Source organism: Peromyscus maniculatus, chromosome 9 (assembly GCF_049852395.1).
Source record: "Peromyscus maniculatus bairdii isolate BWxNUB_F1_BW_parent chromosome 9, HU_Pman_BW_mat_3.1, whole genome shotgun sequence".
NCBI classification, from domain to species: Eukaryota; Metazoa; Chordata; class Mammalia; order Rodentia; family Cricetidae; genus Peromyscus; species Peromyscus maniculatus.
This window is the reverse complement of record NC_134860.1, coordinates 30,472,887-30,497,649: the sequence shown is the minus strand read 5'-3', so window position 1 is coordinate 30,497,649 and position 24,763 is coordinate 30,472,887. Positions and strand designations below refer to the sequence as shown.

General features: G+C 38.3%; 2 protein-coding genes across 26 annotated transcripts in view; one reads left to right on the top strand and one right to left on the bottom strand.

Moving 5' to 3' along the window:
* Cfap20dc (CFAP20 domain containing) overlaps window positions 1-24,763 on the bottom strand; it is a 291,110-nt gene that overhangs the window by 113,938 nt on the left and 152,409 nt on the right. The gene's annotated exons all lie outside the window — the stretch shown is intronic.
* Window positions 1,929-24,763, top strand: part of LOC143267276 (uncharacterized) — a 125,551-nt gene continuing 102,716 nt past the window's right edge. For 2 of the 3 annotated variants that reach the window (XM_076544544.1, XM_076544545.1), the window contains exons 1-4: window positions 1,930-2,220; window positions 2,594-2,759; window positions 6,184-6,284; window positions 8,119-8,200. In XM_076544544.1, coding sequence (XP_076400659.1) covers window positions 2,646-2,759; window positions 6,184-6,284; window positions 8,119-8,200 — 297 coding nt within the window. In that variant the 5' untranslated portion in view covers window positions 1,930-2,220; window positions 2,594-2,645. Of the gene's footprint in view, window positions 2,221-2,593; window positions 2,760-6,183; window positions 6,285-8,118; window positions 8,201-24,763 lie in introns of all 3 variants that reach the window. The other variant, XM_076544543.1, reaches the window with a different exon arrangement.

Here is a 24,763-nt window from a genome sequence, read left to right as displayed (position 1 = left end):
ACAATCAAGGGCTTCTGGCAGAGCGCACAGTGGGGGAAGGACTCAGTTTCCTTTAAGGGGCTGGCTACTAGGAGTTGACCATGCTCCAGTGAGTATATAGGCAACACAAATTGGACTTGTATGTGTTTTTTTCCCTTCTTCATTGTTTGGGGGCAGAGCAGGTCACATGGTATGGGTAGACCTGGGAGGACTAGAAATTGAGTGTGGTGGGGTGTATTATGTGAAATTCCCAAATAATCAATAAAAATATTATGTTGGAAAAAATTGAAGATAGTTTAAACCTTTCTTGCTGAATCCAACAGGTTGTCTTTGAATATGTGGCTTAGTGTGAAAACATCCCTTTCAGGACCTCAGTGCTGGCAACAATACTTATAATCTGTTATTGCTGTTTGCTTCCCTCATTTTTCTGTTGCAGATAGAGGACTGGGGTACTTGAGGGTTGCAGCACACAAGTGACTGACTGTTATTAAATTGTCCAGCAGAATTAGAGAAGACCACACTTAAGTCCAAGGTGACATCTGAGAGTTGATTAAGTTTGCTGGCCGTGGAACTGGCAGTCTTTAGAAAGATCCTTCTACCATGGGCAGTAATGAAGCAGGGGCTGAACAATACCTGGCTGGGCTCCACAGTGATCTGCAGTAGTGGAAATAAAGTAGACTGAGTGATTCATTCCACAAATGCTTACTGAGACTTCATTTCCATGCCAGACTCTTTCATGTTAAGCTTGCTTAGAACTCTATGTATTTTCATGATTTTATTTCATACAGCAATAAACTGCATTCTGACAGTCATTTGTAAGGAAGGAGCTTCTCCCAGGGTCACAGATAGAACAACTTGTGGCAAGCTAGTAATTAACTTAGTTTTCCAATACAGTTCTGATTTGCAATCTCTTAAGCCATTTCAAAATCACCAGAAAAGCCAAATCATTATTTTCTTTATTATTTTGAAAGGAGGCCTATTAGTATAGTCTTCAGATCAAGGGGACTCCACACACAAGATACTGTCTAACTGAATCGCCCAACCACTGAGAGGGACAGTGCTTCATGTAATTCTGACTCTGAAGGGCTCAACATGGTAACTGTAACCTAATTTTGCCTCCAAAAATCCTTTTAGGAAAGGGAGGTGCTGCCAATCAGATGTTAGGAATAAGGAATGGGCTAAAGGCCATCAATTTAGCTGTGCTCTGCCTCTGGTAAGTTCTTTGCTCACTAAGTCCTTCAGGTGGTTATTTTTATTGATCTGTCTTTGGATATTAGTTGCAAAGGCATTAAGGCAATGGTTTTTTAACTTTTCTAATGCTGTGACCCTTTAATATAGTTCCTCATGCTGTGGTGACCCCACAACCATAAAATTATTTTCATTCGTATTTCAAAAATTTTGCTATGTTATGAATCATAATGTAAACATCTGTGTTTTATGATGGTCTTAGGCAACACCCATGAACGGGTCATTTGACTCCCAAAGGAGTCTCACACACAGATTGAGAAACACTGTATTAAGGAATGGGTGTTGCTCGCATGAGCCTTACAGTTAGCAAAGCAAATGAGACTTCTGGGATGAGACAGCATCCTATGTGGCAGCAAATAATGGATCACATTGATAGCCACCTGGGGCTTGATGTCAAGCCAAAAGGAAAACTAACTCCAGTAGAAAGATAAAACATGCCACACAAAATAACTCTTTAACCTGATGCTCTTCACCCAAGCTTTTTTCAAGATTTTAGCATGGAATAGCTTAATCGATTAAATATCTGCCTGCAAAATTTAGGGGGCTTCAGCCTCAGTTTACCATGTGGAGAGAAGTGAGACCAAGAATCTTACTGTTCCTTTACAGAGGGGAGGGAACAGAGATCAGAGAACACTTGGGAGTTCTTTCTGCTCTGGAGCTTATAATTCTGTACGATGTCATTTAGGAATTGAGTCTCCATTGTGAGCACACACGACCTTACTGCACAGCAGGAACATCATGCTATAAAATCCATGCATATGAGGTCAGTCAGAAGCTAGGGTTGTTGTTCCATGGCAGAGTGCCTGTCTAACATGGATGAGTCCCTGAGTTCTATCCCAAGCAGGGAAGAAAAAAATCAAGTCTGCTACCAAAGCAAAACCATCTCTGTACTATTTCAACTATGCTGAGTGCATCTTAATACATGTCTGTTCTAAAGGGATGGTGGTTGTTGGGGAATGATACAAACGGCGACGTCAGAGCCTGAAAGTTCAGGTAAGTTTCATGGGGAAGATGATTTGTAATCTGTGTAAATGTGTAAATGGGTGATATTGCAGTACATTCCAACGTTCAGCCAAAAAATGTGAAGCAAGTCAGAAGTATGCAGATCATGTTCATAGGAAACCTATAAATAGATTAGAAAGTAACACCTCTGTGTTACTATTTTAGAAGTGAAGTAATACTGACCCAAAGTAACAGCGATGAGAATAGCTATAATCCTGTCGCACAAAAACTGCTTCCTCTGTCCCATCCAAGTTTTATTAAAGGGCTAAAATTTCATCAAAGGATAGATTATTAATAGTTCCCAAATAAAAACTACCCCATTTGCCTAGTAAAACTGATAATTACTGATGTTACATTCACACAGGGGAAAAATATGCAGCCATGAAATGATTGCTCTATAGACTCTCACCAACAAAATGCTAAGAAAGAAGGCGTTAAAGAGAATACAGAGGAACTGGTCGTGGGGACAGTTGCAGAGGGACAGTGACAGGAACGAGCAGCAACAGAGAGAACACAACATGACCGCTGAGGTGCTGTTTCTGGTTTTCTTTCTTAACCTGGATGATGGTTATGTGAGTTTGTTCATACGGTGGTCAAAGCATATGCTTCTGGTGCCCTCACTGCTACATAATCAAACACAATGACGAAGTCTAAGGCTCAGAAAGGATTTATGAGGACCCGACTACTTGTTAATCTCTTACAGTTCTACAAAAGAAAACAATCCTCAGTCTAATTAGAGATTGAGTGGTGCTTTCACACACAAATTTACCCTTGGGTTTTACAGATTTAAGCAGAGTTTTGGAAACTGTTTTGGAGTCCTTCATGACAGCAAGAATAGTATGAGCCCAAATTGCCATTTTAATTTGAGGATTCATTTCCCTTCTATTGCCACTTGCAATAGTGTCTGTTTTCTGGACTGCCATTTTAAATAATAACTAATGGTATACTAGTGTCCTGGGACATCTCCTCACTGGTGAGCTATGCACCCCTGCAAGAACTTGCTCTGATTCTCTGGGGCCACAAGGTTAATTACACAAATGAGGAGCAGACACGGGCACAAACAGGAGCTCTAAGGTGGCACCTATTCAGCCACCCCGCTCACCCACAATTTATAGTATCTCGCAGCATGTATCTACCACAAGGGGGGGGGGAATTAAAACTTAAAGACCAAGTCATAGTATGACCTGGAACACTTTGCTAAGTATAGAGAACGTGGTATCAGCTCACATAACATAAACCAAGAGTCAGACATTCAAGAGGACCGACTTCTCAAAGTCTAGATTGTGTTTTATGTCAATGGCAGTCACAGATCTAGGTGTGACCGGAGCCAGTGTCACTAAGTATCTGCCACAGACCTTTCAGCGCCCAAACACACATGACAACCCTGGCATGTCATACACACCCATCCCCTAAAGTGTTTCAGGAAGAAATTCTTGGGTAACTAGACTCAACTTAATTCCTTGTTAGGAGATAGGCAATATTTAGTACAATCCATGTGTCTGTATTTTTTGGAAAGGAGAGCCATAAATCAATCTTAAATGATTTATATACTGATGTGTTGTATTTGTAGAGAATGCCTTAATCCATGATCCACATTGAAATATATTTTTATACATTTTGCCCTGATAGTTGACTTGCTAATTTTCAGAAAGAATTCTGACAATTATAGCTGGATTCTTTTTATTGCCTCTATCTTCTAAGTTCAAGGTACTTCATGAGCTTAACAATGAAATATATATTAGAAGGAATGTGGCAGAGTCAAGCCAAAGAGGTCTCATATTCAAGGATAGGTCATCTTCAAGGTAACAGTAGCCTTGGATATGGAACAAGCAAAGTAGATTTCAATAAATGACAGTTTAAATTATTTTTTAAGGAACTGAGTTACTTAAGTAATTAAGGTTACTGAGTATTAGAGAAATAAAAATAGCAGAGTAAACAATCTGAAATCTTGGGGGTCTGAAGATGGAAAGGCCATTAAGAAATGGGATGACAAACAGGTTGACATCTGCGTGCTTACTGTCAACAGGCGTCAAGTTGTCCCTAAACTGTTATGGAACTGTTTTTGGTGGGCTCCAACTAGAGGGAGCAGGTCACTGTGGTAGACAGACACCTGGCTTTGCGAAATATCAGGGTTTGACACTGCTTTGTCACTTAGTGTGAGCAATGGCCTCTTTGCTCCTGTCTGATGAACAACATTAGTACAGTGTAAGGAAGAGCTGGATACTGAGGATAAATTATAGAGCACCTTGTGGAAAAGGCTACAGAAAGAACCCCCAGAGACTTCAGGCCTCAGAATGTTTTGGAGACCCTGTCAGCCAGGTCCTCTATGTAACACAGGAAAATGGCCAATAAGACTTGATCCTACTTGAAATACAAAACTAAGACATCAGAGGAGACACACTTCTTGACTTGAGTAGGATGCTTGCCTTAGCATTAGTGTGTTGGAGAACACACAGGGAGCTATCATAGTGAATTTGGCTGGATAGGCATCTGTATCAACTCATACTTCAGTTAGTCTTGTCAACTTGGTCAACTTCTACTTATAATTTCTTTAGTGTTTTTCTTTTTTTTTTGTGTGTGTGTGTTTGTACACCTGTATGCACTTGCATGTAGAAGTTAGAAATTAATGTCAAATGTCTTTCTTGTTTTTTTTCCACATTATATATTGAGGCAGATCTTTAGCTTGAACTTAAAGCTCCCTGACTCAACTAGTCTAATTAGCCAGTGTGCTCTAGAGATCTTCGGTCTCCTTATCATGTTGGGGTTTCAGATGGGCCCCTAACCAATCCAACGTTTACACACAGATGTTGCGGATCCAAATTCCAGTCCTTATGCTTGCACGGCAAACTCTTTACTTGATTCATCTCCTCAGCCCCAATTTCTTCAACTTTTGAAAATCTGAAATTGCTTCTCTTTATGGCAGCCCCAGGCACACAGTTCACACATCAAGTTGCTCAGTAACAGAGATACCAGTGTGCTAATGACTTCTACTGTTCTACAACGATGCTACCCACATTTTAGACTATCCCTCAACTCTTCATTATTTCATATAACTTCTGCTCTAGACAATTGGGCTTTTGTTTATAGCTAAACTAGACAGTGGGTGTAATAAATTGCAAGAAACAAATGATTCTGTAGCAACAGCAGCAGCTGGGATTGAATACCCACTCTAAAGAGGACAGAGGGGCTAAAAGCAGGCTCCTCTGCTAATTCAGATATGTTTACCAACAGCACGAATGCTCTTTGATCCCTGGATTCTGTGGTTTCAGCAATAAATTTAGATGAAACTTAGGTAAAGATCTTGTCTTTTTGGGAATAGGAGAGAGTACAATTCTGAGGAAACATCAAATATCAGACTGTTTCCCAAAAGCTATTAATTGGTGGGAATGTTCAATGTCACTTAGAGCTCTGGGTCTGTACATCAACCCTGAAGCTATGCCACCTGCAGTTTAGCTCTGGGAACAGGGCAGCACAAAGAAGGTGGTTTCTGTGAGAAGAAATACCACTCCCATTTCTAAATATTTCACAGAAAGAATGCATGAATTCATTCTATGTAGTGCTTATTCAACTATGGGACACAAAGAGCATATGCCTGTATAGCAGCCACTTACAAACAGTCACTGTAATTAACTTTGGGAACTTTGTTAATATGCAAAGGTTTCATTTGCCTTAGAATGTCAGAAATAGTGGTTTCTATATTACTGATCAGTAAGTAAATGCACCATTTTCCTTGTATAATGGCCCTTTGGATTATGGGATAGATATTCTACACACACTATTTTATTCCATAGTCAAGACAATGCTATGAACAAGCATTGTCTACCCTCACTGCTAGTCTTTAGATGAGGTAACTGAGACATTAGTAACAAGCTGAGGTCACAAAGGGAAAAATGCTGTACTTATCTTGAAGGTCTGTCTGATGCTAGTTAGTGCTCTGGGTTCCTGTATCCACAGCTCCTGACGTATGGAGAGCTCGGTTTGGGGAAGTATGTTGTCAGTTGGCTCCAGGTCAGCATGAAGCTAGGGGGCATCTGTGATGGAACTGTCAAATGTGGGTGAGTCACCTCTAAGTGAACCTGTACAATTGGACCGGGGTGTGGTGAACATATGTCTAATATGCAGGGAACCTGATCTTGAAACAGGTGCTTGTAACAAAGCAATACTGTTGTCACCGGCACAAGCAAGGGCTCAGAAGCACATTTCTAAATTCTTTAAACAATGAGGTATTTCTGGAAAAACAGCTGCAAATGGCATACTCCAGTGAAAATTCAAAGAGACACAGATGGCTTCCCTTTTAACAAAGAGTATTATATAACTTAGAAAATGTGGAACTTTATATAAATGGAACAAGGCCTTTCAAAAATTAAAATAATTTTGAAATTCATTTTTTCTCTAAGTTGGGAGAGCAAAATTATATAGACTTTGATTATTTTTGAATAAATATGGTAATAGTTACTCCATGTTCTAATACTGGGCTGAGACACATCAGGGAGGCCGTGAGAACCTTTACACGTTGTCCTAAATGTTGTGGCAATTAACTAAAAAAAAGCCCGGATTAAACAAAGCCTAAAATAACTTTTAAAAGTATTTTTGTATAATTGAGTTTTGAGATGAAAAATGGAGATGTGATGATTAAATCCAAAGTCACAAATATGAGTCACTATATAATTCTTCCTACAGAAAGGCAGGTCTTTTCTTTCCCCTAAGGAAAACACCTGAACTTGTAATCAGTGGCCCTTTAGTCTTTCTTATGAAAATGATCAGTTTTCAATAAATTCTGTTTTCTCTTAGTGCTGCTGTGCCCCATTCTACTTCTGCAGCTCATGCTCTACAACTAGAGCTACCAAGACCCTTCGATAAGTCTATTTTGTTTGTTTAAAGATGCACAGAATGTCACTGCAGGTTTAAAACAGTTCATTCATAATGGTTTGAATGCCATTGTATATGCATAGAAGTTTAATTGCCAGCTATCTACATGGCTGCAATATTACCCTAAGGGCTGTACTTCTTAATTAGAAATATTTGAGCTTCACAATAAGGAACTCTATTAAAATATGAATAAAACATTGCAAAGGAGAAGTTTACCAAGCACTCAGCAAATCAATTTCAGTAAGCCTTCCTAAGAGTAGTACATTCCCAGGTCGGGGGTCACAGACAGCTGTATCTCTGCTAGTGTAAGAGCCTTTCCTTTTCCTTTGCCATGAAGTGGCTTCCCACTTGGTAAGAGCACAGGTTTTCAATGGAATGCCCACCCACAACTCCAGGTTGTAGGACCTTGAGGCTAAATTAATGGCTGAGCTCCATAACTGGAATAACATTACTATCTGTCCAGGTTCTCAACTTCTGAATTCAGGGTCATCCTTAATTCTGCTTATTTCCTCTTCTACATACCATATTAGTTCCATACCTCAAATATTTGTCTACTGCTTCCCTTTATCTTGACTCTGAACTAGCAGTAAAATATCTCATTTCACTCCTTCCTGCTGCATCCATTCATGACAAGCCAGGGGCAATCATCTCAATGGCTTACTTAAAGCCCCCCAGATACTTACTGTTGCACTTGGGATAGAGGCTGCCCACCTTTCAAAATATGGTCTGGGCCCCATGTACCTTTCTGACCTTATCTTCTTCTATTTATTCTTTGATTACACAACCTAGCTTTGTTCTCAAAGCTTGTATCCAATGTTTCTGATGCTTAAAGCACTATTCCCAGGGTAACTTGCACATTTGGCCTCTCAGTAAATTTTTGGGCACAGCCCAAATATGACCACCTAAATAATCATTGAAGTATCCGGCATGCTGCCCAGATCTGCCACTCTAGTACATTATGTTTTCCCTATTCTCTTTGCATTTACTCCTTTACACAACTGTTTGTTATTTTTTCAACAGCTACAATCCATTGAAGAGAGACTCTCTAGCAGGGAGGAGAATTCCTGACCTTATGCACTCAGCAGATGTTCTCATCCAGAAGGTGAACCACATAGCGATATGCTCTCTTTTAGATGTCTAGCATAGGTGGTAGTGATACCGTAACTTATGATGACATATCAGTAATCCAAATGTATGGCTGAGAGTGCTAGCCCAGCAGTGATAACTACATACTGATGCCAGGATAATTCTCAAGATTGATATTTGGCATCAAGTATGGCATCTAACTAGTGCCATTTGTTTGTGTTAGACTTCAATAGTAAGACCACAATAGACAAAGTAAAAAATCAATGAAATTAAGAAAAAATTCCATTAATGATAATTTATGAAGATGATAAAGAAGAAAAAGAAATAAAGGTACACAGAAGTAAAACTACCTTTTTACAGTGACATGATCCTATGTATAGAAATCTATAAACAATGAGACAAGTTCACCAAGGTTAGAAGATACAAATCAACTATACTTCTATATATTAGCAATAAACACATAAAAACAAAATCAAGAAAACAATTCTATAAAAATGATAAAATACTTGTGAATGCATTTAAGAAAAGAAGCTAAAATTTGTATATGAAAATGATGAAGCACCACTGAAATACAACTTTGAAAGACCGAAAAACAGAAAGATATGCCATGAGTTTGAATGTTTAATATGGACGAGATGGGGGTATTCACAAACTGATCTGGAGATCTGATGTCATCCCATGTTCGTCAGCTCCCCATCACACATTGCTATATTTAAGATAATGAACTTCTTAGGAGAGGGTTATTTGGTTGACAGTTCTTGAAGCTCCAGGCAAAGATCGGGGTACTCACCACTTTAGGCCTCTGGTGGAATTCCAGTGACACATGGCTGGGGACATATAAATTCTTTCTCATCACAAGCCAAGAGAAGTAAGAGAAGGAAAGAGGAAGAAGATGGGAGCTGCCTCTGACAGGGTCATTCAAAGTCCTGTGTCAATGACAGAAGCCATCCCATAGCAGCCCACACTCCAAAGGTTCACAGAATATCCCAATAGCCCCACCCTGGGCAGGAAGCATGCTACAGCGGGGCCTGATCTAGTAAATCCCCACCAAGATCCCAGCTGCCTTTAATGCCAAAATTGATATTCTCAGATTCTTACAGAGATGCAAGGAACCTAGCACAGCAAGCACAGGGAAGGGCGGGGTGAGGCTGGAGGAAGACACATCTTGATTTTGGAGCTTACACAGAGTTACAGTAGTAGAAATAATATAGAATTGGCAGGCAAAATACACATGGAGGTTATATATATTTCACATATCATTATTTTGGGAGAAATTTCTTTTCCAAAAAATGTGCTAGAACACTGAATTTCCATGTTAAATAATGTAGTTAGACAACCCTCCCTAAACTACATAGTCATAAAGATAATTGAAGAGCCAGAACTATAAAACTGTCAGAAGAAATCTTCAGTGTAAATATTTGTGGCCTTGGGTCAGGCATTGGTTTTTTAGATATACTACTGAATACATAGCAATGGAAGAAAACAACAGGTTCATCAAAATTTAAAATGTTCACGATTCAAAAGGCATCATGAGAAAATGAAAAGGCAACCCACAGAATGAAAGTAAATATTTTAAATCATATATCTGGTAAGGAAGTTTCATTCAGACTCTGTTAAGAATACTTGCAAATGAATAATGATAAGATAATCTAATTAAAACTAGGCAAAGGATTTGAATAGATACTTATCCCAAAGAGATAAGTAAATGGATAATAAGCACATGAAGTACTGTTCAACAACATTAGTCATTAAAGAAATTAAAATCAAAATCAGTGAGCTACTACTTCACAGCCACTAGGGTGGCTTAAATACAAAAGACAGACCAGAAGAAATGTTGATTAGAATATACAGAGTGGAACCTTCAGACATTGCTTATGGGAATGTAAAATAGAGCAGACACTTTGGGACAATTTGGCAGCTCTCCCTAATAACAGAGCTTCCTACGACTTACCACTTTCCCACATGTACTCAAGAATACTGAATACACATGCCTACAGGAAAAAAAAACTTGGCCATGAAGGTTTATAGTGTCCTCATTTGTAAGAGCAAAAAATAGAAGCAGTCCAAACCTCCTCAGTTGACAAATGAAAAAAGAAATAATAAAGAAATAATTAAAGGTAGCCACACAGGATTCAGATACAGTGTGATGGCTATTCTTGGTTGTCAACTGGACTATATCTGGAATTAACTAAAACCCAAGGACCTGGGTACATGTCTGAGGGGTTTTCCTTCATTAAATCATTGAAGCGGGAAGGCCATCTTTAATCTGGGCCACATTGGGTGGCAGCCTATGTCAAACACACAGAAGAGGGAAGCTCTTGCTCTTTACCTGCTTGCTTTTACTCTCACGGGCAAGTTCATTCATTCACTGGCATTAGAAACTACTTCTTTGGGATTCTAGCATATAATGATGATATTCTAGCATATACATCCAGCCTCATGAACTGAACAACTGGATTCTTAGGTTTTCCATTGGTTGACAGCCACTGTTAGACTAGCTGGACCACAGCCTGTAAGCCACTCATATACATATATACATCATATACATACATTCATTCTGTCAGTTCTGTTCCTCTAGAGAATCCTATACAGAATGAATCAAATGAGTTGATGTATATATTCAACAAAGGAATCAGACACAGAAGGCCACATAAGATGGTTCCATCTGCATGAAATATCCAGAACATGCAGGGAGAAGTAGACCAGTAGTTGTCCAGAACATAGTGAGGGCAATGGAAATGACTGTTAGTGGGGACTGGATTTCTTTTGGGATGACAGTGTGATGACTACACCTTGATAATTTGCTAAAACATGCTGAATTAAACATTTTAAACATTTAAACATTTCTCTGGGTCTCTGGGGGAATCCATTTGTGGAGGAGGAAATCGTCACAGGTTCTTGTAGATGTAACTAGCCGTCTTATTAAATAAGAAACACAGAACCAATGTAAAAGAGAAAGCCAAGAGGTCAGAGCTCAGAGCTAAAACCTTACCCTTCCTCCTGTGGTGGTCCTACCTCTCCGAAAGAGACCTACTTCCTGTGTGTTTGTCTTTAATATAGTCTTTCTGTTCTGCCTTCTCATTGGTTGTAAACCCAAACACATGACTGCTTTGTCACTGCCTGTAAGTACAGCCCTCCAGGTCTTAAAGGCATGTGTCTCCAATGCTGGCTGTATCCCTGAACACACAGAGATCTCCTAGTTCTGTCTACCAAGTGCTGGGATTAAAGGCATGCGCCACCACCGCCATGCTCTTGCTATGGCTCTAATAGCTCTGACCCCCAGGCAACTTTATTTATTAACATACAATTAAAATCACATTTCAGTACAAATAAAATACCACCATAGGTTCTTAGTTGCAAACATCTAGAACCCACTGTAAAAAAACAAACAGAGACGTTTGCTTCAGGTGTGTCTCTGAGGAACACTCCATTCCTGCTGCAATTTCACTTTTCAGTGAGGCAAGACTACCTTTTGCCTTCAATAATTTTATGTCCGATTAAAGTAAGATGGTTGGTTACATTTGCAAATGTGAGCCATGGATCTCAGTGATTACATGGGTTGTCAGAGATAAAACTGGACTAGTTTAAGCTTTCAAACCATTTAATTCTGTGTTAGCATGTGGGTATGTGCACATGAGTGCAGACACTGAAGGAGGCTGAGGAGCCCTGGAAGTGGACTTAAATTGAACTTGGGTCTTCAGCAAGAGTATATGATATATAATATATATAATATATATATTATTTGGAATATATATATTCCAAAAGGCTTAGAGCATGAATGAGCCAAAGTCTCATACTGTAACAAATACATAATGTTTTTTGGACATGATACATACAAATTTTCATGTTTGAAAGTGGAATATGTATGGTTTGTCCTGCAGTATCTCATTTATTGTCCAGTTTCTGAGTGTAGTTTATGAGAAAGTGGAGAAAGAAAAGTACTAATGTGGAAAAGGAAACATCAATCTTATGGACATGAATGCAACCAGCACATAACTAGTTTTGGGATATAGCCGAAGACACGGATTTACTCTTAACCTTTACTCATATCATTTATAATTTGTGAAACTGCTGCAGAGAGACCAGAAAGTGAAGAGAGTAATGATGCTTTTATGGCTCCTAATGTACATTGTTATTGAAAATCTGTCAATTTAACTGGCAAGCTTTTGGCTCAAAAATAAGGTCCTCATTTATAATTTGCAGACAGTGATCACTCAAATTATAGGAAGTACTGGCAAATAAAAAATAACTATTATGATGAGAACCACATAATTATCTTTCTCATTAAAAGCATCAGGCATTCTATTATCCCTGGGATATGCAGCATACTCTTTAACAGCTGTTGTAAGGGAACTAAAACATCTGAATGGCAAAAAAAAAAATACATTACTGATCACCCAAATGATGAAGAATAAATACTGTTGCAAATGTGCAAGAAGTGCACCAACAGGAAGTCCTGCCCATACAGAAACCACAGCCAAGCCATGACAGACCCTTCTGGAATCCATTTCAGCTGTCCTCCCAGACTTAGAATTTGCTTGCTGAAGCTGGCTTATGGTAGGACAGTAGTTTCCTATGTTTTGATCAGGGGATCTGGAATTTGCTAAGAACATCTTCCTCCCTTCCTTTAGGGCTAGAAAGGTATGGGCCAAGAAACAGATCCATTTGCACTGCTTAGTCTTAGCTGACAATGAACCTCTGGATTCTCTCTCTGGATTGAGAGAGGCCTAGAAAACGGTTAAAGCACACGTTCTAGGTGTGTCTGTAAAGGTGTTTCCAGAAATACTTTACATGGAGGGTCAGGAAATGAGAGGAAAATATACACTGAGCATGAGAGATGTTACCCAGTGAGATGTGGTTCTAGATATAACAAAGAGAAGAAGGCAGAGGCTTGCACTCTTTGCTGTCGCTACGACCGCCTTCCAGTATGGACTCCTAGTGATTCTCTTAGGTTTTCAGTCTTACACTGGGCCTGCATCACTTCAAATGTTCCCTCCCATTCGAAGGCTTCCAGCTTCCTGTTCTGAGAATCTACTGGTTTCTCAAGCTATCCAGGCAGCAGATGGCCATAGTGGGACTTTTTGAAACCTTTGATTCTGTAAGCTATCTAATAGATTGATTTTTTATATATACATTAGATGAGTTTTTCTCCTCTCCAGAACCTTGCATGTTATTTTAAAGTTACTTCTATCTATTTGCCTCACAATGGAATTCTTGCTTCCTGGTGCTCTTGCTTCCAGGGAGGCCCTTTCTATGTGCCTTCCACATATTTACCATGTCTCTAAGTGGGCTAACGCAGAAGCACTGGTTCTTAGGACTGGAGAACCCTGGGTATTATGGTTACCTTACATTGGAATAAAGTGAAAATCATTTTGGGCAGAAACTTGTGAATAAAATATAAAATACAGGTTTTTAACAAGCTAATATAATCTATGAATAAGGCACCATATATTTTACTTTAATATGAAAAGAAAAATATGAGCAACTAAAATAGTTATACAAATTACAAATAAGTATTAATCATTTGCTAAAATGCCTTTCTATATGGTAAGTAGTCCGGATAAGGCATATTTTCTATCCCCAATAAGTAATTAGAGAACATTTAAAAAATATTCACATATTTGCTTCAAAGAACATCTAAAATAGGATCCACGAACTGCCAACAGCATCTAAGAACAGTATACTTTGTCTACATGCTAAGCTAACTGTGGGGGAGAGAGAACTAAAGCTTAAGAAATTCACCTTATTTAATCAAGGAAGAAATGGTTTTCTAAGAACATGTGGGTTTAGTGAGGCATGTTTATGCCTGCTGTCAGGCAGTTTTATTGTTTAAGAGCAGTAGATAATGAAACATGTTTTATAAAGTGTTTTTCTTATGTGAACATTTCAATGAAAAGTATATTTTTCCAGAAAAATATCAACACCCTCTTCAATATAATTGCTTGGAAAGCTTGAAGTGAATGCTACAAGCCGTTTACATATGTATAATTCTGTTATTTATCCATGGGAAAGCAAAGCAAAAAAATTTTAAGATCTGAGAGAAGAGAAATTGCATATATAACAATCAATGACCATGAAAATAACAAATAGTGGAAAAGAGCAATACGGGGCTATTTCTATGCTATGAATGACTACATATTACATCATAAAAATTTCATGCTATGTGCTCGATAGTTTTATGTCATCTGAGAAGAGGGAGCCTCAATTAAGAAAAACACCTCCATAAGATTGAGCTGTAGGCAATCTTGTAGGGCATTTTCTTAATTAGTGATTGACAGAGGAGGGCCCAGCCCATTGTGGGTGGTGCCATCCCTGGATGGTAGTTCTGAAAACAGGCTGAGCAAGCCAAGATGAGCAAGCCAGTAAGCAGTACCACTCCATGGCCTCTGCATCAGCTCCTGCCTCCAGGTTCCTGCTTTGTTTGAGTTCCTGTCCTGACTTCCTTCGATGATCAACAACAATATGGAAGCATAAGCCAAATAAACTCTTTTCTCCCAACTTGCTTTTTAGTCTTAGAATTTCAATCCAGCAATAGAAACCCTAACTAAGGCATGCTACATAATAATATTTAAAGAAACAACTATATTGTTGCATGCAATTATGGTGGATTTTTCTACTTTGACTTACTTATATTTACATACAGTAAGCAAATGAGTGTTAAATAAGCTTCTATCAGGGGAAAGATAAAATCATAGCACATTTAAAAGTCATTAGGTGGTGTCTGATGATCTATATCCTGACACCACCAAACTATTCCTTGACATTCCATTCATAGGCACACAGAAACAAATTTTGGTATGTTATAATAAAATGTTTGGTGACAAAGTTGGACTGTTTAGTTTCATACACGTTCAATAAAAATGATCCTTTCAGGAAGGTGAAATTTCCCCTTGAGGATGCAGAACATGTGATGGCAAGGTAGCAAGCGTGCTCTAGGCTGAGCATGGGGCAAGGGAGTTAGCAGAGCTTTTAATTAGAAGGGATCTGTTGCTGTCTTCCTCACTTCCTTTCTCAGTCATCATGTCTACAGTCTGCTGCTAGTCAATATAGATGGCAGGAACATAATGGTAGATCGAGTCCCTGCTGTCTGGAGATTTTATTTAGGAGGGAATGAAGAACTATATGATTTGAAACAGAATGTCACAATGACACAGATTGGAAGGAATGGATGTGGCACTGTTGTGCAGTGCTGAGATAGTGGAACTGTCTGGCAGGAGAGAGGATATCCTTTAGATAGATACTTGTGCCCTCCTTTTGGCCATTGGACAATTGAAATAATGGTCCCCCAGATACTGGATTTCTCTAGGGACCTGATGCTGGGAGTAAGAAAAGACTTGGTGTTAGTTAGAGAAGAATTTGTCTCCCAAGAAGAGATTTCAGACAATTCTGACTCCTTGTCAGCTGACCTTCAGAGGCTGGATCTGAGCCACTGATGATGGGTAGTTCACACTTGAGCCACAACTACAGAGCTATGTATCCCTTTCTCCCTGTATTTCAATCTAAATGTCATGTTAGGTCCCTGAAGATGGGCTTGGCGAAGTCACTGGATTTTTGTACTTGTGCTTCTTTCCAATGCAGACATCCTGAATAGATCTCCGTCCTCTGTTTCTCACTATTATTCATTTGATGATGGGGTGATGGGTGAGCCTGGTTTGTTGAGACTTCCACAGCTGAAGCTCTGATTCTAGCATGTTTAAGCACAGTGGAAAGGGAGGCCTATCAGGAGATTGTGGTATTGAGTGGGAAATGCAAAAGTGCCGATGTCAAGAAAGTAATGATGGAGAAGCTAGACTGATTTCAGTGCTGGAATCATCATGTTAAGGGTAGAGCCTGCCAGACTTAACAACTATAAGGTCTCTTACAAGGACTCTGTGTGGCTTTCTTATCCATGTATCTTCCTGTGGTGCCTACAAAATGCTGTATGTGTAGCAGCAGCCTAATAAATATTTATTGAATTAAAGCCAATTGCAAAGTCTCCTACATTCTGCCTTTGACATATATACATATATATCACGGTTTTCATTTCAGTGTAGGGGTCAAACCCAGGGTCTGGTGTACACTAGGCAACCTCTCAACCACTGAGCTACATACACGCCAGTCTAGTGTGTATGTGTAAACATGAAATGAATGGAGGACATTTGGATCACAGAAATTCCACTGAAACTTGTTTTGTTTTGTGTTTGGAGAAAAGATAACACTATATAGCAGCCAGACCAAATTTTTAGGAAGGAAGGAAGGAGAGAAGGAAGGAAGGAAGGGAAGGAATGAAGGAAAGGAAGAAGGAAGGGAGGAAGGGGAAAAGGAAGGAAGGAAGGGAAGAAGGAAGGAAAGAAGGGGAGAAGGAAGGAAGGGAGGGAGGGAGGAAGGGAAGAAGGAAGGAAGGAACAAAGGAGGGAAAGAGGTTGGGTGTCTGGCTATGTTGAATCCACCAGGGCTCTCTTAGAACTAACCCAGGAGGTGTTTGCTGACATTTCTATTCCGCTTCTTTTATACTAGACTAAACAGATCCTTTTTGTATCTTTATGAAGTGTTACCACCACTCACTCACTAGTAATTGAGGAGACTGGGCATTGCTCCAGTGTCTTTGGCACTCTTTCTAGTTTTCTATCCAAAGACACATTCTTCAACAATGTGAGCATCCTCACAGTGCTCAGTGTTGGGAAGAAGCATGTTCAATAAGTGGTTTACAGAAGAAGCATGGTTTCCTGGGACTAAGGCATGGACAGAGATAGCCACAGTGTCACTGCCCTTTCTTTACCATCGGCGGGACTCTGATAAGTCCCTCTGTTATTTGTAAAATGTTCATAAAACTAGCATAAACACAAATTAGGCCTGGTGAGTACCAGCAAGACATGCCCCTGAGAAATGGACCCTCGGCCATCACCGTCATTCTTTACTACAGATCAGCAAGCCGTTACTGGCAGAGGCTTAGGACCAAGCTTGACAGCACCACTGTCTGCTAATCCCAACTGCTTCCCACAGAAAGAAATGGTCACAAGACAACTGGGCAGGGCACAGAACCATAGGGTAATTATGAACATCAATGATGCACTGAATACCCCAGAAACCTAGGGATAAGGATTTAAAGAGTCTGCCATGAATAAATAAATTGGAGAAGATATGCTTAACCTGACTTAAATAATAAGATATTTATGTATTGAAACATCACATTGCACACCATTAATCTGTACAGGTTTTATATTCAGTTAAATAAATGAAATTTAAAACATGTAATGGCAGAGAAAGGACAGTAGCCAAAGCAATACTATTCATAATGTAAGAGGCAGTGAAGAAGATCCTTCTAGAGCTTGAATTAAAAAATGACTCAAACCCAGATTTATTTATGAGGCCCTGAACAAATGAATTCACTTGTTAGGAAATCTGTTTCTCTATCCACAGTACATCCAAGTACAGCCTTTTTTGGTTTCCAGTAGTTACTTCAGGCACACCTTCCTCTTTGTTTGGCATAAGCAGAATTGATATACATGAAATCACTTACAAGCATGTATCTAGGCATTCAGCTCACATTTTTCTTAAGTTATATCCTGGTTTGGATATCAGCCAAGAGGAAGATGTATACCCCAGTGAGTATATTTTAATGCTAATGTGGAAAGGACAAGTAAGTGTGGGATCTGCACAAGGAACCATAGATATGTTCCCATTGGCTGTCACTAGACCATTAATTGTAGCTTATACCAGATTCAGAAAGGGAATTAAGATGATTGAGAAGGACAAGATGATATATAAGATTAAATTTAGTTAATATTTTGATGTGACCTGGTTCAGCTTCTCATTTAGAGGAAAATTCAATGGTCTTCACTTGGGGAAGGGGGCAGGGGCACTGAGAGCACACTGTTCTGTTCTTCAGTAATGCTTCTGCCTTTTTTTTTTTTATAAGGTATAGATGTTGTTCATTGATTTCACATATGTAATGATTTGTGCTCAACCTGCTTGAGTTAACTTCTGTGTAAGCTCTATGCATTTGCTACATGCATGAGAAGTTAGCTTCCTAAGAATGAACTGAACAACCACATTCTCCCTTTGGTTGATCATTGAGCTACTGAAAACTCACACAGCAGTTGAATGTCCTTTGTCAGAGCAGCAAAGAGGTCATCTACCATTTTCACTTCCTAGTCCTTTGCTCATCTGTTTCTCGGAAGAACAACACACAATGCTTTTGATTTAACGTAATATATATATTTAAAAAAGCACAAAGCTCTTGAACCACTTGTATTTGGGTAAAGAAACGTTTGTTTGTTAGATATTCAATCAAATCACAGTGCCAGGAACATCAATAGAGTGTGCCTGATTAACTGTAGTACAGCATATGTATGCTGAAGAGGATGATTTCCCCAAGGAACCCACACTTCCTTTATTGAGCTACATTTCTTAGAAGGGTGTGCAGATGGGCATTTGGACAATCATTTCTGGATGCACAGAATGGATGGCTCTTGCTGAGCTGTAATTTTGAGAAGATAATTTTAATGACTCTTGAGGTCCACTGACTTAGAGCAGATGGGACCCAGGCTCTTTGAATCACAACTTTCATGTTGAATGAGTCAGGACAGAACTCAGTCTAGCTTTATAAAAATGGATGATTGTATTTGCCCAAAGAAAATAAGTCTATAACATTTTTAAAAATTCTGTAATAAAACATATCTGCAATATTCCAAGCTCACCTGTGATGGCAATCTTGAATTGCAATCTGGTGAGTGGAAGTTTTCATTTTGGCCAGCATTTAAAATGTGCTAAATTGACAACTATTTCAGCTAGACAAGAGGGCTGGCAAACAGCTGAGACAGTATAAATAATACTTACATTGTTGAGGAAAGAGCAGATTATCTGGACAAATTATAACTAGATAGTTACAAAAAATGAAAACTTATTTTCTTCTTTTATGAAACAAGACTGGCAATTATAATGTATCTTAAATGTCTTCATAACAACCATCTCCAAAAAAGGATTTCTACTTCTTGGCTATCACAGGAAACTATCAAAGTAATAATATAGTTCTCTGTGGATGACAAAGAAAAGTGATAACAGTGTCTTATCCTTCATTTTACTCGTTTGTAAACAAACTGAAAGGAAGGCCTAGAAGCTCTTAGCACGCACCAGCACACACCAGCCTTCACTATGTCTGACACTGGGTGAGCAAATTATCTCTGTGACAGTACTGTAATTCTCCTATGAGGCAATGACTAACTGGGACAGGAAAGTATAAGCATATGAACATTTGAAGAAGTAATAAGCTTCCTGTAATTGTTTAAAACAAATCACATATTCCAATGAGGTAGATTTGATACTAAAGAGTTCTTACAGAAAGTCCCGCCTGAAACCAAACATTGATCTCAAAGACATGTAGCTTTCACTAAAAATGGCAGAATGTTAGGTTTTAAGCAGAGAATTAATTTATGCCTTCGCCACCCCTGTACAACAACGCAGTCTAGAAGGGACCAAGAGGCCTGTGGCTTTTTCTTAAGTGCCTCAGTGGGTAACAATAAAGACATGCTGATATGAACAGGCCAAAAGGATTATACACATAGAATAAACAATAGATTTGTCTGGCAGGTCATTCTGGAGAGTACATTACATTGTAACTTATAAAATACAGGAATAAAATGTGAGGCAATATATTAAAAAAGTACTTCCATTTTCCTAATACATATACTGACATTTAAAAGTTTTCAAAGACTATATAGAAACATAAAATGTCATATTTGGATCAAAGATACTTTCCATTTATATATATATACAGATGTGTGAAAGAGCTAATCAAAGGAGTGCAGAGGTGAATAATTTATAATCCAGCAATGCATTCTATTAGGAGAAAGCACGAAGTGAAATAGCTAAATTACTGAATGTAAAAAATACCTTAAAAGCAACAATACGCCAGCCCGCTGCCCGAGGAGCAACTAGATGCCAGCAGACCAGTAATGCCACAGACATGTGGTGACACACAGCATAACAGAAATGGGCTGAGTTAAGTTATAAGAGTAAGTTATAAGCTGGGCAAGAAGAAGTCTGACCTAGGGGTCAGTTTGTAAACAACATAAGCCTGTTTTTACTTGGGACCAAGCGGCTGTGGGATGTGAGTGGGAGAGATTCATCCCGACTATGGTGCCGGGCAGGACTGGAGAAACTTTTGGCTACCTTTTGGCACCCAGACATGGTAGCAAGAATTTCACACCCAAAACCCGAGGAAGCTTTTAAAAAAAGATTCTAAAACAAAGCTAAAACTAGCTTCCTTGTTATGGCTCTCAGGCAAGACATGATAAAGAGAAGCTGCGTTATATGGGCTTGAGCTACAGTATAGTGGTGGGTTCTTGTCGTGTGGGCTTGACCTATAGCATGGTGGATTCCAGCTGCGGTACACAGAGGTGTCTCCAAGCCCTGCAGCACACTGCATAGTGTATTTAGCCTTGCTAGTACAGAAAAAAAAAAAAAAAAAAAGGTTTCTGGGCTGCACGTTGCTTGTTGAAGGCATAGATCCACTGCTTCCTGGAGTTGGTGATAGGCTTACCTCCGCCACTTTGGGAAGCTGAGGTGGGCAGAATCAGCAGCCAAGGCTGCCACATTGGTCCTAGCCACATAGCTTAGCAGTTTAAAAATCTCTCCTGGTCAGAGCAGGCTTATAGATTCACAATAAGACAAATTCAGATAGACTATAACTCTAAACCGTATACAATATGTGTAAAAATATATGTAGGCTTGGAAGAGAGAGGAAAAGGAATATATGCAGTTACATAAAAATAGTTTTAAAAAATAAAGTCTTTAAAGAGACAGTAAAAGTAATATAAAAGTTAAGCCATGTAAAGATGGAAATTACACAAAGAGTCTGGATTACGCTGTTTTGGGGATTTTCAACTGGAGAGAGACATTAGATCATAAAGGGTGCTGAGTTTAACCAATATGTATATTTTAAAGGCACCTTGATTTCAAAATTTGGGTCTAAGGATATGTTGCTTTGGAAAGGAGGCTCTGATTTTGTTTCCACAGGAAGCAAGAGGCTGTGGATTTGTTCCAGATTAAGATGGATCAGATGATATCAGATTAGGATGAGACCTCCTGAACCTTGACAGATGATATCTATCAACAAAGGTTATAGCCGTTCTTCCCAGAACTTGATTATTATCTTGAATTTTCTCAGGATCACCATAAGATTAACAGTGCCTCCAATTAACAGGAAGTAGCCAAAAAAAAAAAAAAAACAAAAAAAACTATGCCCACATTCCCCAAAATGGATTCTGAATGTTTGTCTTTGTTTAAGGGGTTGGTTACAAATTGTTATTGGTCATAGTCAATCTCTTTCTAAAAGAATAAAGGAGAAATGATATAGAATTGTATGATATAGAAATGATAGGATAAAAGGGTACATTACTGAATCTACTTTAATCCAAAAAACAACAGTTAATCTCAAAATATTATACATTGGTATAGATTTCAGTTTATTGATACAAATTTAAAGTTAATTTTGTTATACTGTATGTATATTTCTACTCTTGTTTAAGGTATTATGTTTATGCAGCTTATTTAAAAATGTATAGTTAAAATACAAATTAATAGTCATCTATAACAGACAAACTTATAGTCATATTAATTAGGTTTTATAGATATGCAAAGATATATTTCAGATGGATAGGTAATCTTTAAATACTTCAAAGACCTACAGAATATGACATTTAAGGTGTTTTAAGAACTTAGACTTTTTTAGACAATGAGACACGTCTACTCCTGGCAGCACCAATTACTTCAAAGAGGATGATGGGCATCAAAAAACTGCTTTCTTTGTGGCAAAAGTTAGCCACTGGGGAAAAAGTGCTCTTGCCTCTACCGCTTGACTGTATGTTATATAAACTGGACATGCAGGACCCCAGGAAGGTAACCACTGAGCTTTGCAAGGAGAGATGGTTCTTCAGGTTTCTGCTTCATAGAAGAAACTGCCAGACATTCTACAGGACACGGGTAGAAGTGACTGATGAGCTTTGCCAGAATGGGCAGAACACTCCTTAAAATTTCCTGCTTCACTGAAAGCTCTGCCAGAGACCTAGGCCTATAGGCTGAAGACAGATGACCCAATGTTACAGAGGAACTTTGGATGACTGTCTAAGCAGCCAAATGTCTCTGTCATTCCTAGACTTATGGAAGTTGCTTGCAATGCACTTCCTGTTTACTTAGGTAATAATATATCCTTCTGGGGTCTCTGATGTAGTTGAAGACTAGTTAGTTATAATTATAATTTTCCTTGATTATGATAAAAATAAATTAGATATGAAACTTTAGACTCACAAATATAGAATAGATGATAGAATGTTTTCTTTAATTTTGCCAAATACAAATAGATTAGATATTATAACTATAATTCTTGGTAACTCTTCTATTATAAGTAATTTTACTATATTAAAGTTAAAACCTTCCTTTTTGATTAGACAGAAAAGAGGAAGTGCTGTGGGATCTTTCTGTATGCTATGAATATTTGTTTCTCTGATTGGTTGTTAAATAAAGCTGCAATGGCTTATAGCAGGGCAAGATAACTAGTTAGGTGGTACATTCAAATTAAAAATGAGATGAAGAAGGGTCAAGTCTGGGAGATGCCAGCCTGCCACCCAAGGAGCAATAAGATGCCAGCATACTGATAACACCATGGCCATGTGGCCACATATAGATTAATAGAAATGGGTTGAGTTAAGTTATAAGAGCTCACTAATAAGAAACCTGACCCAAAGGTATTTTTTTTAAAAAAGTAACAATACCAGGAAGGAAGAAATGCAGGTATTTAACATTGTTGTCTACCCAATTGTTCCTTGCATTGTTCTATACATTGGATGGAAAGAAACTATAGAAGCTTTCCCACCTAATCTGCATGTGACAGGTAGTCAGTCTATATAATTTATGTCCCAGATGGATATTTTGGGGACCAAATGTTCCAATCTGAATTGTTGTAGAGGATGAGCTTCGAAACAATCTCCTTCAGTATGTGCTATATATAGCCTTAGCTGGGGTGGTGGAAAGTGACAGTACTACAGCTCTAGATAAAATTAAGGGAATAATAAAACATTAATTTATAGCTCATTCAACTTGCAAACCAAGTGCATCTACTAGCCATGTTGGGAATAATGACAAAACCCTGAATGGCTTCTTTTAGATGATACGACAGTATGCAAAGCCCTGTTTTAACAGCTTTCCTAAGACAATTCATTTTACATGGTAGCTTCAATTTTATAGCTTGTCATGAAATATATTTCTGTAACGTGCTTTTCAAATAAAAGGCACAACTTCAAAATTATCTGGTGTTCAACTATTAGTATATATGACAGCATGGGGAATAAAACACACACCAAGCAGGGAGTACAAGAGAATATTTTAAAAATTCATACTTTTGAGGCTCACACTGTGATCTCAGATGTGAATTAATTAATTAAGGTAATATCACCTTAAATTATAAAGACAATATATCACTGGAATTTTATTTGGAGTAGTCTTTACTACAGAATGTGTACTTTTCTTCTATCATAACCTCATAACATCATAATTTGATTCTACCTGGTTTATATGTCACTGAATTTAAACTAGTTTCTCTTTAAATATCACTCATGTGTCAAGCATGATAGAAAGTCTTTTAATTACTGAGTATAAGTTTCAAGTATAATAAATAATATAATTATCACCTATTTTTACAATAAAATATTAATGTTTTCCTTAACTGTAATTATGTTATTCTAAGAATGTATCATTCTAAAATAATGTAACTAATATTAAGGATGTTTCAATTATCTCAACTAATCTTTCTTCAAACTTGGAGATGTATACAAAATAAATACTAAAATATATAATTCAATTTCCCATGGCTTATAAATCAATAAATAAGAGAAGTTATCCAGCAAGAAAGTATATGACACCCTCCGCAGCAAACATCCAAACAAGAAAGGAAATCAACTTTGTAATTACATTATGTAAGTGAATGTAGTACGGCTTTTTTAAAAAAATATTTTAATATCTTGGGTTGTATCTTATTAGTGTCTCTGCCTCTATAATATGGCAAGGCTTCTGTCCCTTCTCTGTTGGCACTCTTAGGAGGCTCTGATTAACAGTAAACCATGCAGGTGTTAGCATTGAGATTGTCCCACCACAGACTCCAGCCATATGCTACTGGTCACATAGACAGGCATGACACAGGGTGAGCAGACTGCTATGTAGTCAGAGTTTGGGGAGAACGCATGATGAATTCATTTTCCATTTGATATAGTTATCACTAAATACATTTTTTATAATAAAAATTGAAGGGCATCAAAAGTAGAAGAGATAGTAGGAAAAGAAAGCACATGAAATGGTATCAAGTTCAAGCCTGTAGAACTGAAAGTCTTCATTTCCTCACAAAACTTGATTTCTTGAGGCTTATGTGTCAGACAGAAGAGCTAAGTTCCTTCTGACATGCTTTCATTGTTTCCCAGAGAACTGCTCTTTCTCATCTGTCAGGAAATTTGCACTAGTAAAGTAAGTCTTTTGGGTTAGAGAAGAAAGATGGTGCTGTGTGCTCCTTGGAAAGACATAAGCCTATCCCTTGTAAGTATGGAATGGTGAG